The sequence below is a fragment of the Protopterus annectens genome, chromosome 8.part0, assembly GCF_019279795.1.
Source record: "Protopterus annectens isolate FY-2018-M chromosome 8.part0, PAN1.0, whole genome shotgun sequence".
In the NCBI taxonomy this organism is placed as follows: Eukaryota; Metazoa; Chordata; order Ceratodontiformes; family Protopteridae; genus Protopterus; species Protopterus annectens.
Window position 1 is genome coordinate 269,688,650 of NC_056741.1, and position 16,085 is coordinate 269,704,734.

The 16,085-nt window shown below is 38.2% G+C and overlaps 1 protein-coding gene across 2 annotated transcripts in view; it reads left to right on the forward strand.

Annotated features, from left to right (window-relative positions):
• MYBPH (myosin binding protein H) overlaps positions 1-16,085 on the forward strand; it is a 257,185-nt gene that overhangs the window by 74,699 nt on the left and 166,401 nt on the right. For both annotated transcript variants that reach the window (XM_044079758.1, XR_006365820.1), the window contains exon 4: positions 7,862-7,950. In XM_044079758.1, the coding sequence (XP_043935693.1) occupies positions 7,862-7,950 (89 nt within the window). The remainder of the gene's footprint in view (positions 1-7,861; positions 7,951-16,085) is intronic.

Here is a 16,085-nt window from a genome sequence, read left to right on the forward strand (position 1 = left end):
ACATGCTAGAGATATGGTGTCATTAATGCCAGGTGCATTGCTTGCGTCTAGTCGTACTTGCCACAGGTATTCCCTGACTTCTAAGATGGTTTTGTAGTCACCCCCAAAATCCTTTATGTATAATCTATAACAAAAAATAAAAAATTCTTGAAATTAATGCAGTCTTTAGTGTGGTTGTATAATGAATTAGTTGATTTCTTGTTTTTGATGTCCCTATTGCGTTCCAAAATTCTTTGTCTTAATTTTCTTGTGGTCATACCAACGTAGAAGGCTGGGCAGGATAAACAAGTAGCCACATATATGACCATTTTGGTGTTACAATTACAATAACCAGGACTCTTCAACGTCCTCTAAACATTTCCCACTGAAACGTATGGGCCATCATTGATGTATTAACATGCTTTACAGTTACCACACTTGGTCATCTTAGCAGGCCTTTGCCCAGTGGACATGGGTGTTTTCTCCAAATGTTCTTTAATATTTAAACCCCTACTGTTGATAAAAAGGGGAAACTTCCCTAATGTGTCTTACATATCTGTGGAGAGTATACTTTTCCATGTCCATTGGATGATATTTTTAACTTCAATGGCTATGGTGTTGTGTTATAAAACCATACCAGTTTGAATATTTTTCACTTTTTGTTTATAAATATTGTTGTTCTCTACATCCCTTTGACTGTCTGCCAGAATAGGCCTGAAGTCTGTGGCCCTTCTTCCAATAATGTCTTGTTTAACTGTGGTGAGTAAGTCCATGGGGTAACCCCTTTGGACAAACAAGTCAATTAATACCTCCAGTTCTTCCAGGAATCTATTATCTTCACTTATTATGCGTGACACCCTGATCATCTGGCCTTTGGCCATGTTCTTCTTAACATAATAAGGGTGGCAACTACCATAGTGTAGAAATGAGTTGCTGTACATTTTCTTCCTAAATAACTTGGATTCTACCTTCCCATCTTTGATGTATAATCGTAGATCCGGGTAGTGAATGGTGTTCCTATCCGCCTTGTTGGTGAATTTCAAGAATGTTGTTGTGTTGGTCAAATAACCTATAAACTCATCCAACTCATCTCGAGTACCTTTCCAAAGGAACAGTATGTCACCCAAAAATCTCAGATAAATAATCATCCTAGATCTATAATCAGATGTCAAAACATACTGTTCCTCCCATTCGGCTAATACTAAGTTGGCATAAATGGACGCACATTTGGCGCCCATAGCCACCCCAGTGGATTGTTTATAGAATTCACCTTCAAAGCCAATGTAGTTGTTTTCCAAAACAATCTGCATCAAGTTGACCAGTAAACCTCTCTTCACCTGATACGTTTCACTGTGTTTATCTACGCTCCTGGCAAACCAGTCTAAACCAATATCATGGGGAATCACCAAAAACAAATTTACTATATCAACGGTTACAAACCAAGTGTGTATCAAACAAAGTCCTGAAGCAATGCAAACAATGCCATGAATCTTTTAATATGTGTGGTATATTGTCAAGAATCTTCTTGTTCGTAATGTCTATAAACTCTGCTAATGGTTCCATTTTTGATCCCCTAGCCGCCACTATTGGTCTAAAAGGTGGATTAATAGTATCTTTGTGAATTTTGGGAATTCCAAATAAACTGGGCATAACTGGATGTTCCACTAGCATATAGTTATACTCATCATAATTAATTATTCCTTCACAAAGGAATTCCTAAAGTTGCCAGCCAATTTTTGTATATGCCTTCTGGACTTCAAATTTGGAAACTAATTCGTAAGTGTTGGAATCATGTAAAATACTCTGCATGTTCCAGGAATAATCAGTATTCGTCATAATGACTACCCTTCCCCCTTTGTCTGGTTTCATAACCCTGTAGTCACTACTGGACGAAAGTTCTTTAAAGCAAAATTCTTCCGCAGATGTTAAATTTCTATTATCCATGGATTACTTTTTGTCAATCAGTCTCCTAATCTGGGTAGTACACAAACATTCAAAAGCTAGTATCAAAGGGTTACATGGTGGTATAAACACACTACTTCTTTTAAGTGTAAAAGTTTGTATCTCTCTATCAATATGGTGTTTGTTGCCAAAACACAACCCTAAATTTAACTGCCTGGTATACACCTTCAAATTAATAAGTAATTTGCTAATGTCATATTTGAAGTTTGGAACAAATGAAAACCCCTTTTTCATTAAGCTCAAATGGCTTTCAGATATATCCAAATCTGAATAATTATAGATGTGAAAAGATTTGTCTCCAGTTATAATAGGGCCCACATTAATGTTAGTCTCCAAAATTTGTGTCAAGGGAGTAGCAAATAAATCAGAAGAGGTGCCTGCTGGTACATCATTGTCACCTGATAGGGCATCCTCAATATTAGGGGTAGGGTCACAAACCTTCATCAGCTGTATTTGTTTCATCTGTGATGCCAGTTGTTGCTGTTGAAGTTGTTCCTCCTCTGTCCCCCACCCCTCCAGTTGCTTCCTGACTGAAACCCCTGTCTTTGGGGCATTCTCTGGTCCAAATGTTCTGGCGGATGGCCCCGATTTCTTAATCAGTCCGAGCGTCTCAATGGAGGTTGGTTCTCTAAAAAAACTTCTTCTTCCTCAATGTCAGTGTGTGTCCCTTCAGTAACACCCACCTCAGTTTGAATTGTTTCCCTCTTTATGCCCCCTTCCATTAGGCTTTCTCTTGTCTTAGGTGATGAGTAAGCCCTCTTTTCTTTATATTCATTGGTGTCCCTTAAAATCTTTTTTTTGTTTTCTCTCCATACTAACTTTTACAAACTTGTCAAGATCAGTTGTAATCCTCTCAAACCTATTTCTATTACTTTCAAAAAGTAAATCATTCGTAATACTTTGTTTAGGTATGAGTAATTCGTTCTTTAAATTATTAAGTCTACTGGTGTTGTCCCTAATTAATATTCTCATCAAGTCAAATCCTGCTCTATCAAATAATTCTAACATGTTGTGGTATGCCACTGAGTCAACCTCAATTCCCATTGGTATTTTAAATACCCTGAGGCCTCTAGGAACTTGGTTCAATTCAACAGAACGTTCTAAGAAAACATTGTCCATCTGTAGTGATTTATATTTCCTAGCTAATTTTTCACATTTTAGTAACTGAGAAATGAGTGTTCCCAGATCAGGGTTCTGAAACCTAGATGTTGTGTCGCCCAAAATGGGGGGTACTAAAAGTTCTCTATGTCAAACAGTGACCTTCCTGTTGTATTATTACTTTTTTCCCCTCCTGTTCTGTTGGGGTTCACATTATTATTATCCACCCTCGAAATGGTATTCCTTTCCACTCTCGGTACATTAGCATTAAGCTGTCTTTCTGTAGAAGTCGCTGGTGGTGTGTGCATGGTAAAAAGTTCAACCTGTGTACTAGTTAAACTGTGTACTAGTTAAACTGTGCACTAGTTAAACTGTCATTCTTGTTGTTACTTGTGTTAGCATGTAGTAACGTGATAATTTGTCTAGACAGTTCTAGATATTGAATCATGAGTTGTTCCATTGTGCACAGTAGAACCTTATAAATGTGAATAATGTATTTGACTTAATATTAATCACTAAACACAAAAACCTGATGTCAATTACCTGGTGTAACAATAAGCACAAACCAACAATTTAAGCTTGAGCTTTAGTTAAATATTCAAAATCAACCACCTTTACTCTAGCATAAATATTCTTTGAATATGTGCAAAATCATGAAATGGTAAAAAAATGTTGAATAATGAACATAAAAAAAAAAAAAAAAAAACTAAAATAAACACATAAAAATGAATAGTGTAACTAAATAAAAACAAGAAATACTATTTGAATGTCCAATTGGTCTGAAGGCCTATATGTTTGAAAATAAATTAACATACTATAAATTCAAAATAAAGATGATCTGTCAAAATAATTCTAATACGTCAATCATATACATCCAATAGTGTTGCCAGTAATCAGTAATAATGTATGTTTTTTTTTTAAATATATAACAATAATAAAAATATATAATAAAACCGGTGTGTGTAACACACCCTGTAAAAACAAAGTATGCACATAGGGCTAACATATCTCACAAAAGTTAGAAAACATTGTGTGATATATAATCAAGAAATATTCATTCTTCCTCCCATATTACTAGATAAATGCAGGAAACAAGTCCCAATCTAAAAAAGAACTAGAACTGAATAACGATGAATAATTCTAACCAGTCGGGTTTATAAATAAAAAACGCTGACCATTTGAATTCATTAAATAGCGTTAAACAATGTCACCTTGTAAAATCCAGTAGTAGCATGTTGCCTTCCAAGAGACTCCAAACTGTTTGCCAAGAAAGGAAAAATGCAATTCTTTGTCATTGATGAAAAAATGTACTGGACTGCATCACTGCACCTTGATCTTCCTGGCCAAGGAAACAAGTGTAACACAATGGTTCCTCGGACACAATGTTCCCCTCAAACCGGAGCTTGCAACCACGAAAAATAACACACTGCAGAGTTATCACCAAGCAAACAACAAGCGGCTAGAGCTGTTTATAGATATGTCAGACATACTAAACATGGGTTATTAAACAAGTAGAGAGGAACCTGGTTTATAGACTTAAGGAGCATATGTTGTTTGGCAACTGCTTTTGGACAGTTGCCTAGTTTTATAATGTATTATCTGTTCTAAAAACAGCCGTGAAGTTAACATTGGTCAACTATGATAATAACACACTGATGTGTCATCTTATATTACTTGGAGATCCTTTCTAATCTCTACATAAGTTGCAATGCAGGGAGGAGTGCAAAGTAGCACATTTCAAAACCGATTCCCCAGTGATGAGTTTGCAGCATCAAAACGGAGAAGGGCACCATGCTCTTGCCTGACTAGATTGCTTAAATAAGTTGAGGATGCACAGAAACAGTAAGGAAGGATCAGGACAGACGGGAGCAGAAGAAGTGGTACGTCAACAGAAAAATGGACATTATAACCCCCCCCCAATAAAGTCAAATATGGTAACCCTCACATAGACTATTCAGGGCCCCAAGTCTGAAAAAATATAAGGCAGATGGCTACAGTTCAGAGGAGAAGTATGAAAATCCTCCATCACTTACATTGGTTGACTTTTAAATGACAGCTGGAGAAATATTACCTAAATATAACAGCTATATCATTGAAGGGCTTGCAGGTTATTCAACAAAATGCAAACACATCTAGTAAATCCTGACAGATGCTTGCATATCGAAGATCACAGCAATCAAAATTAAGCATACTAAAAGCAAAACAGATTACAAAAGGAAAATGTTCCTTGATTAGTCTTATAAAAAATCCTCACCACCTTCAGACCAAATATATCTGAGTAGTGACAGTGTTATAGATAACATTTTTCTAAGGCAAGATGTAGGGCTATGATTTGAGGCAGGGTTAAAATGTGTAAGTAGAGTGGTGCAAGGGGGCTAAGCCTAACCATGCACCTTATCTTAGAAAAGCCTTTAAATAACACTACCACTACACAAGGCAGGCTAAAACACACACCAACATACAAGCACAACACTGATTCTGTTCCCTTACCTAGGCCTAACCCAAACCCACCAATACTTGCACAAAACTAAATCTATCCCCTTACCTAAGCTTTACACTAATTCTGCTATTGCAAGCACACTCTCCTAAACCCCTATGTCAAAACTTTAAATTTACAGGAGAGTTCTCTAAACAAAAGCATACTTAAACCAAAAACTACATTTGGCAAACAAAGCATGTGACTACCTTCACAGCCACGGCACAAATTCAATAAAACGGTAAGAGCAGTGTTTTTCAGAAAAAGAAGCTATCTCCATTGGCATAGAGGGATTGAAGCCCTGACTAGGACCCAGGTGACAGAAGTTCTAATGACTGGGATATGGGAGAAAAGAGGAATAATAAGGCCTTTGTTTGCTTCTCTGTTCTAGAGAATGCTATCGGGGAATGTTGGGGGCATGAGACCAGTTCATTTAGTGGTGATACTGGAGCTGTGATAGAGCCAATGTTGCAGTAGGTAGTTGGGCAGCTGAGGGATGCATCACCACATACATGGGGATGATTCTGTCATGATACCATTGCATGCCCACTAAGTGGACATCAGCCCACATCTCAGAGGGCCATAGCACCTAAAGAGAAATATCTAGCTGGCCACAGTATTAAGGCCCCAGCTTCTCTGTTCCTCTGCCCATTCACGGGGTTATTTATAGCCCAAAGGCCATGAGATCTTCCAGTTTAGAAAGATAAACTCTGTCTAACAAAAGGACATTTCCAGGGTAGACACCATGCTAAAGACTGTGTGAAAAGAAGCCACCACAGTCTAAAGATATATGGTGGAAAAATCAGGGAAAATAGAGGACATCATTTTCAGAGAGGAAGCAATTACTACACGGATTAGCCTTTCTGATGAGATAGAGGTATTAAAAACTATGCCTCAGATGACTGTTGGGCAGTTCTTGTGGCCATGGGAATAAGTAAGTGGCAGACTGGATCAGCACAGTGTCTATTAAACAGTAGAAATAGACTCTCCCACAAGAGTGTAAAACCCATAATTGTGAGTCCTGCAAATATTATAAAATATAGTACAATTGTCAAGGAAATACAACAACTCTGATAATTCACTGTACTGCCAATAATGCTTTTGCAGGGTACTTTCCCTATGTATCCTCTGATATGGGGAGCTGTACCCCTACTTCAGTTATTCATATACAGTCATTCTGAGACTGCTATACTTTAGAGTGAGTGGAGTAGTCCAAGGGACTGCAACATTGGAAATAGTATATATTTACCTTATTCACACTTTCAGTCTCAGCTTTCCAAAAATCATAATAGATACTCTTGGGACTTTAACAGAAAAGTATGGAAATTGGGAAGATAAGATAAGTTAAGAAAATATGCTTGGAAAATGGGCAGCCATGATGACCTAGATTTAAAAAAAAAGGATTTTATGAAAGATGTTTCTGTGATGTATGTATTCATATTCACATCAGGTGTTTGAACAGGTGCTAGCCTCTGAAAAATAGACAGTGCAAAGAAGAAAATGTTCTGATCTTTGCAAAGGCCATATTGAAAATATCAACAGTGTCTGTATGAATTTATACTTGGGATTAAGATAAGAACTTCTCAGTTTTCACTGTCAGTTATGACAACGAGCAGTTAGTAGCAAAGAACTTAACTCCATAAGTAAAATTATGAGGGGTATCAGAGTTAAGTACCCTGAAATATGCAATGTAACCTCTGCTTTTTTGAGTCAGCTTTAGGTGTTTATTATGAAAGACATAGGAAGAAAAAGCCTCAGTGAAAGAACAGTGGCAGAATATGAGGGGCAGATTCAGTACTAGAAAGCAACAGTGTAAGGTGGTCTCTCTCTGCAGGAAGTATGTTGTACGTGACTTTGGGACAAGAATAAAATGGCTATTATTGGTGACTGTATGACTACCAAGAGCATCCCGCACCTGATAGCCTAGCTGACACTGGCTTACTAAATGCCAAAGCACATATATATAACAGGAGATGAAAACAGACAGTAATAAAAGTATGTTGATGTTATCATCTTATGTTTGCTTTATTCCTTACATGATGCAAGCAGTATCTGTTGCAAAACATGTATTGCACATCTTTTTGTCTGTACAAATAAGATAAAAACTGAATCTCTCTGGTTATCACTGTGAAAACAAGGCCGAACGTTGTACATCTTAGGTACATCATCTAGACATTCTGAAACTCTTTGGCAGCTGAGACATGGTATTTTTAACTCCAGAAGTGCTTCCATTAGTGAAAATAATCATATAAGTTTTATTAAAGTAATTGTGGAATGATGTACATGATACAAAACTAGTGGAGTTTATATTACCAAATTTTATTTATGTTGTTTTCTATGATTCAGAGCGTCCCAAGATTCGAGTCCCACGTCATCTCAGGCAGACCTTTGTTAAGAATGTTGGAGAGACAGTCAACTTGGTTATTCCTTTCCTGGTGAGATTTCTTTTTTTTCTTTATTCAACTACTTATAGAAAAAAATGCAGCATAATACATAAATAGCTCTGTCAGAAGGCTACAGTTTTTTTTTTGTTTTTTTTAATTTTAAAATGTTAAAAGCAGTATTAATACTTTACTGTGCTAGACCATTCTGTCAGCCTCTACCATGTATGTTTATTTATCTTATTTATTTATTTATTGGCATTTGTTTACTGGAAAAGTCCTCTGGGCCAAAAGGATCCCATTTTTAGTGGAGGCCCGGGGAGAAAAGCTCCAGGATGTAGTTAATATATATGTACAGAGTATTACGTACAGGATCTAAGAACAGTTAGTAAAACAAAATTTGCAGTGTACAAAATACAACAAAATTCATAGTAAAACAAAAGTAGTTTAGGAAATACAATTCTAAGCACAGATATTAGATTAAACCAGTCTAGTAATAGTAGTTCAAGGCACACTTAGAATATAAAATACAGTAGTAGCCACAGATACAAGATTTAAGCAATCCTTTGCAAAATAAATTGAGGCACAGTTAAATATAAGCTTGTGTAAGCTGTGATAAAGTAAAGGGAGATGCAGGTGGCACAGATGTATAGAGAGATACTTGTAATGGGTATTAGTATACATAGGTTCATAGGTTCATAGGTAGGGACTAGGCTATTGGCCCTAGGGCCTGTAGAAGCCTAGTCAAATGGTACCCTGGCTTTCACCACCCAAGAAAATTATTTTCCTATGCCCCTGTTGAGCAGAGCCACAGAAGTGATCCCTGGGGTGAATTTCCTATCTCTCATCCAATCATCAAGATTTTTCTTGAAGAGTGCTAAAGAGGAGCTTTGCTTGATATAGATAGGTAGTTTGTTCCAGAGTATGGGAAGTCTCTGGGACAAGAATTGATCCCTCCAGCATGTTCTGTTTATTGTGGTGACAAGGTTTAGGTCCCTAAAGCGTGTAGCTCAGAGGGATTGGGATTTCTTTAAGTGGAGCATGTCCAACAGCTCTGGGTTTGCCATAGCTTTGTATGTTAGGCAGAGATCGCCTCTGAGTAGGCGATATGCGATGGAGTAAAGCTAGAGTTTTTGAGACAGTCTGTGAAGGGCATCTGTTTGAGGCCAGTAATCCTCTTTGTGAGGTATTTCTGTGGCCTTTCCAGTTCTTGTAGATGTCCTTTGAGATACATACCAAAAGGGGCATTGTACCCTATAATGGGTCTAATGAGTGATGAGTAGAGGGGAACAATGACCTCTTTTTTCCTTGATGAGAAACCTTTTGTGATAAGGTGTGCCACATAGAAGGATTTCCTGACTACTGTGGCGATGTGGTTACCAAAGGAGAGAGTACTGTCCACCTGTGTCCCAATGTCTCATCACACTTTCAGTGTTAAGTAGACTACTGCCTATGTGGTAGTTCATGGGTACAGAGTTTTTACCAGAAGGGATGACAATGCACTTTTTGGCACTGAGCTTGAGGCCATGGCTTTGACACCAGGCATCTGTCTCAGTGAGGCCCTTTTGTAGGATGTCCACATCATTAGGAGTTTTGATTATGGCTCTTAGTCTGCAGTCATCTGCGAACTTTTTTAGCCAAAGACCTTCTGTGTTAGCCTGTACTTCAGAGAAGTAGATACCAAACAGGAGAGGACCCAGAACTGAACCCTGTGGTACTCCACTTGTCACTTGTCTGAAGGTGGATTTAGAGTCTGCTACTTTCACAGTGTGGGTTCTGTCAGTGAGCCAGTTGGCAACCCATCTTGTGTCATAGGGATTTATACCTAGTTTAGTGAGTTTATCTATAATTCATTGTGGAGGATGGTGTTGAAAGCCTTGGGGAGACCTAGATAGGCTGTGTGAACCACGTTACCCTCATCTACGGCTTTGGTGACCACTTCAAAGAAGTCTATCAGGTTTAGGAGACATTATCTGCCTTTTACAAACCCAAACTGGGTAGGGCCCAGAGTTTGGAGATTACCAATGTCATTGTTTATAAGTTCCATGATGATACATTCCATGGCCTTGCTGACCAGGCTCGTCAGGCTAATGGGGCAGTAGTTTCCAGGGTCTGTGGTGGCTCTCCCTTTGTGGAGTGGAATAACCATTGCTGTGCACCATTCAGTGGGCACACAGCCTGAGGTGAGGCTATGATTGAACATGGTACTTAGGTGGGATAACAGTTCGTTCTGTAGTTCGTGTAGAACACAGCCTGGGATGTTGTCAGGTCACATGGATGCTGTGTTCTTGGCTTTGGAGAGTGTGTTTTTTACCTGCACTGCCATGATTACAGGAACTTTGCATTCTTCCGGTATAGAGATGGGCCCTTTAGGAGGTGAGACAGGGGTAAAGTTAGCACTGAACCTATCTGCCAGGATGTTGGCAATATAAGTTGGGTCTGTATATTTAGTCCCATTGTGCTGTAACTCAGAACAGATCTGAGTGTTGCCATTGAGATTCTTGACATAGCTATAGAATGCTTTGTGGTTGTCTTTAGAATCAGTGGCAATTTTTATGTAACTAGCTTTGGAGGATTTTATGAGGGAGCTCATCTTCTTACTGAGGCTGACCAGGGAGTTCCTCCAATCATTTGATTTTACTCTTTTTTGCAACAGTTTCTTTCTTCTGTTGTAGAGTTTGTTTATGGCAGGGGGCCACCACATCGGCTTCCTTTATTTGGAGGATAGCATCTTGTTTCTTTTAGGGACTGCACTATCCATGCACTTGTGTAAGTGCTTATAAAGTGCATTTGCATAGGATTCAGCAGTAGAACCTCTATTGTCCATCAGCATGGGTGCTGTGAAGTTTGCCACTTCTGTCTTAAGAAGCGTGAAGTTGGCTTTGGATACATTTTTTACGGTGGTTTCCCTAATGGGAGGTGGGGTTGGGATATGGATGTGTAGGGTGATTAGCTTGTGGTCTGATCTGTCCAATGAGGAATTGACCTCTGGTGTGGAACACCAGTTGCCCATGTTGGTAATGACCAGGTCTAGGATATTGCTGCCCCTGGTGGGGGTGTGGATAAGCTGATCCAAGGCGTTGGAATTTATGAATTCCAGAAACCATTAAGCACAAGAGTTGGTACATGAGTAGCTTTCACAGTTAATGGTGGGGTAGTTGAAATCACCCATTATTAGAGTGTTAGGTTGTACCCTAATATTTTCCAGTGTATCAAGAAATGAGGAGTGGGAATCCTGGGGCATGGTGGGAGATCTGTAGCAAGCTACAATTTGGACTGCGGTCTTGACCAGAGTTAGTTGCACTTGGATAATCTCAGATGTCTTATGCTGAGTGGTAGTGGTAGAGGTTGAGAACAGATAAAGTACAGGAGGGAAGAAGGCTGAAAGAGGTAAGGAAATGAGAATACTACAAGTTGAGATAGCAGGATTGGGGTAGATGGGTAGAGTAATAAAAATAAAGAGAAGTACTGAATGGTATGTATGAGAATAAAGAGGTGGGGAGTGTAGCTAAGAATTAAAATTTGATAGTGAGAGTCTACACGTTTGAATAGTGAGGTGAGTGAAAAATGATAGAAGGAAAGGCAGGCTCTAGTGACTAGGAAAACCACAACTGAGTGGAGCAGTGAGTGAAGGAGGAAAATGAGATGAAACAAAAGACTCCTGTTTTAGGTAATAGCTGGAGAATGTATTGAAAAGCTACAAGTCCATTTGGAGAGGAGGTGAGCAAGCAGGGTGGTTTTAAAAGTGGCCGGGTATTGAACTGTGTGAATACTTGTAGGTAGATTATTCCAAATTGCATCCATGACCCAGGAATATAAATGCTGACCATCCAGTAGCTTTGGTTTGATTGTTTGCAGAAGTTTTTGATTTTCAGATCTTAGGGGCCTTGAGAGGTTGTACTGGGTGGATAAGGACCGAAGGGCAGGGCAGTCTTGAGATTTATTAACTAATTTGTGAGTGAAAGTTAGTTGAAGACAGGTTAAGTAGTGGGGGAATTCCAACCATTGACATTTATTGAGGGCAATACAGTGGTGTGTAGAATGGAAACTATTGGTTGCAAATTTGGCTATCTTATTAGAGCATGATTCCAATTTTGTTATCAGGGAGGCCTGGAGGTTGGTTAAAAGTGGTGCACCATAGAGTAAAGAAGGAAAAAGGTAGGATGAAGCAAGCATTTGTTTTGTGGGGAGGAAAGGAACAGGTTATGTCTATAAAGGAGACTTAGTTTTTTGTGGGTCTTACTGATGTTACTGTGAACATGGAGACCACACCTGAGGTTTTCATAAATTATTACCCCTAGTAGTTTTGTGTGGTTCACTAATTCAATTTTAGTGGAATTATGGGAGAGAATTGTAAAACTGGGTTTGTTAATGGGCGTATTTTTCTTGGGAGTGAAGATCATTAGTTTGGTTTTATTGGGGTTTAAGGAAAGATAATTGTTATGGAGCCAAGTCTCTACTGAAGAGAATGCAGTTTGGGTGATTTTCTGTAATAGACATGGGTTATTAGCAGAGCAAATTATTGTGGAGTCGTCTACATACTGAACAAGAAACCCCTGCAGAATTGCTTGGTGGAGGTTGTTTATGAAAATATTAAATAGAAGGGGACCTAGTATAGAGCCTTTGGGACACCGGTAGGGTTATGAATGTAGGGAGATATGGAGTTTGCCATTTGACTGCATGTACCCTCCTTGAAAGGTAGCTATTGAACCAGCTGAGGAAGTGGGTTAAAAGTTGAGAGAGGAGTATAGAGTGGGAAATGGTGTCAAAGGCTTTAGGAAGGCCTAGGAATATTGCTGAGACAATATTTCCTGAGTTGTGAACTTTGTTAATTGAGTCTAAGCTTTTGTGTTTCATTTGAATGTTCTGTTACCTTCAAGATTGTCTGTTTTCCATTGCAGTGTGTTGTACTGCTTCCCGCTGCAGTTTTAAGTTGATATAATTAATGTTTGTTCCTGTATTTTTACATTGTGCATGTATGTTGGTTTGTAGCTCTCTGCCTTAGTCCTCTGGCTTCTGATGTCTCAGATTTCTTAGTTTTCAAACTGAATATTTGGAGGTTTCCAGTTCAAGTGCACTTAGGCTTTTCATCTAGTTCTTAGCAGATCTGTGTGCCCAGATAGTTTTATATATACCTTTTTTTCCCAAACAGTTAGTTTGTTCTTTGAAACTACCCTGGTTTACCTTGTTTTCACTACCCTGTACAAAATAGTTGTATCTAACATATTTTATTTTAACTGAAGTTTAACTCACTTGTTTAGCCTTGAGAATACTAGCGCGATTTGCCTGTATCTGGGAAGCTCATACCAGCAATCTGTAGAATTGTACAAATTCATGTGATTCATGTTCTGTCTGAGAATGTAATGTAGCTGTAGGATTAACTAAGCACTTCTAAAGCAATCTTCCTCTAAAGTCTTGACCACATTACTGAAAGTGCTTTTTCTTGTGTGAACCATATTTGCATTTGCTTCAGTGTCATGACTGTGTGTGTGTATAATAGCTAGCCATTGCAATAACTCTGAGACTTTATTTTCCTCATGCACGATTTGTGCTACTATCAGTGGATGACGGATTTGTTCCTTCCTACATATTTTGTAATTCTTTGACCAATCGCTTGTGAGTATTCATCCCTTTCAGAGAACATCTTACCTGCTGACAATTATTCATGCCAACACCATTAAATTTCAGTTAGAGAACAAAATCACAAGACATTCTGAAATGGCTTGGTACGTAGATGATCTGGAAGATGCTGCCTCATCCATTAGTGTCTGTTTTTGTTTCAGAAGGAAATGTGATCAGTACATACAAACAATGATAAATGCTTCATTTAGTTCCTTAAACATCCATGCTCTCCTTTGCAAGAGTTCGACTTTTAGGTAGCTGACTTAGAAAGTGACCTCTAACAGTATAATTGCCAGCTTGGTATATATCTTAACATGTTATATAACAGAAGTCATGAGACAGATTCTTAATAACATGATTATTGCACTAGAATTACATTCAGACATGATTTCACCATCGGTTCCAAACAAAATAGTCCCTGCTGTTTCAACTAAACTTTTGTCTTCCAGCTTCATAACAGGATCCCTTCACTTTTGCAGCAGTTCATCCATTGTTTGCAAAAAATAAAATCCTTCTTTGTATCATGTAGGATTTTACATCCTCTCTTTTTTTGATCACCTCTTGTAATAGATCAGGGCCTCAACAAATATTTGCTAAGAGGTGCACCCCCTTGTTTCCATTTACTTTTGAATCCCACATGTATGCATTCAGTAATCCATGACTCATCCTTTTCCGTCCCCATCACACCGCAGTGTCCCTTCTGGACCATTTGACATAAGCTCAGTGAAGTCCTTTTGCAGTTTGGCACTCAAAGCATTTTTCCTGTATTCAGTGTCCTACAAACTCCTTGGGAGCAATCTGTATCTTGCTTTATGGCCTTATATCTCCACAAATCAAAAAGTTCAGTGAGCACTAGGACCAGAGATCTTAACCCACTTCAGCAAATTCAGCACGCAATAACTACCCCTTCACGGGAACAAACTTCCTGTCCACATCAAGTACTGCGACACACATGATCTTCCTTTAAAAAGGAGTTAGACAGTTGTCTGGGGATTCACAAATTCATCATGGTATACTGACCTTTTGTACCTTGAAAAAGCAAGGTAAGGTTTAACAGTGGGTACTGCCAAGGCAGAAACGGCCACATGGCCTAGTTGCTGTGTATCTTCTATGAGTCTAGGACACAAATTGTCCTGTTAGCATGATGCTCTGTAGCCCTAGATTTCCTTCATATAAGGTTATAACTAACTAAAAGGTCAAAAAGAATAGCTAACTAAGCTATGCGGGCTAAACTAAACACCAAGCAAAGGTTCCGCTGTATTGTATTGCATTGCAAAAGAAGGCTGCTTCACATAGTTCTTCGTACAATAAAATTCCTTTATTCAATATAAAGTAAAGCAGATCAGCACTGTGTGCAGATTACAGACATTAAAACTGCATTTTTTATAAACAATATTCTGTAGACTATTAAGTACAAATTTATACAGTATTTTCATTACATCTTATGATTGGTTGAATTTTGAAATACTACTAGGCTATAGGTGGTTATGAAAGATCAATAGGATGTCTCCAGCTGGTGTCAGTGTGATTGGTTAGGGAATTCAAATGGTGGAAGTTTCATCTTACAATGTGTGTGGATAAAAATGAAATGCTGAAATCATAGGCTATTGAAATGCACCAATGGAGATGGAGTCCGGGGTCTGTGGGATTGGGCGATAACCAAAATGAATAATATCCATTGATTAATTTACAGTGGCCAATATGTAAGTAAAATTAGCTAAGCTGACCAGTAGGTGGACTTTCTTGATTATGTACATGTTTAAGGGGACTGTGTGTTATTCTAAAACATTTTAATAAAATAAAATAAAATATAATATAAACCATAAAACAATATAAAAACAATATCAAACAAACAGGTGTCCCTGTTTGCTCCAAACCCCTTAGACTGCAGCAATGAATATGAGCTAGTGAGCTAGTGAATTGGCAGCATGTGTTCACCCTCCCTTGGACTTGCTTGGTATGCATCTTGTAAATATTTATGGTGCTGCGAAACTAGTGATAACATAAGAAACACTAACATTTTTATCTAAAAATTAACAGAATACTAATAGAAAACTAATATGGCCAACAAGGTTATGACATTTCTCATTTTGGAATTGAATGTGAATTAATACACATCGGTAATCACTGTTTTTTTTTTTTTATTATTTTTAGTTAGCTCTCCTATTACACATCATCTTTCTCACACAAACGCATACATGCACACGTGCACACACAAACACACGTACAAACACACACACATACACAGACATATGTGTCAGCATATTTTATTTGTGGTTGGACATTTTCTGTATTTAAAATGTTTATCTGACACCTTTATGTTGTGCTTCTGTTTTTGTAATTTCCTTGTCAGCCATCATGTTGAGGACCTAATATCTCCACCACTTTTCCTTGTATGCATTTAATTCTGCATCATGATCCTCTATAAATTTTAATTAAGCTGAATATGTTTTGTCATGTGAGGTAATACAGAACAGATCTGGCTTTAATCTAGGGATCTGAAATGTATCTCATTTTATAAAACTTCATAGACTACAACAGATTATGCCACCAAAATGTGAACCTAT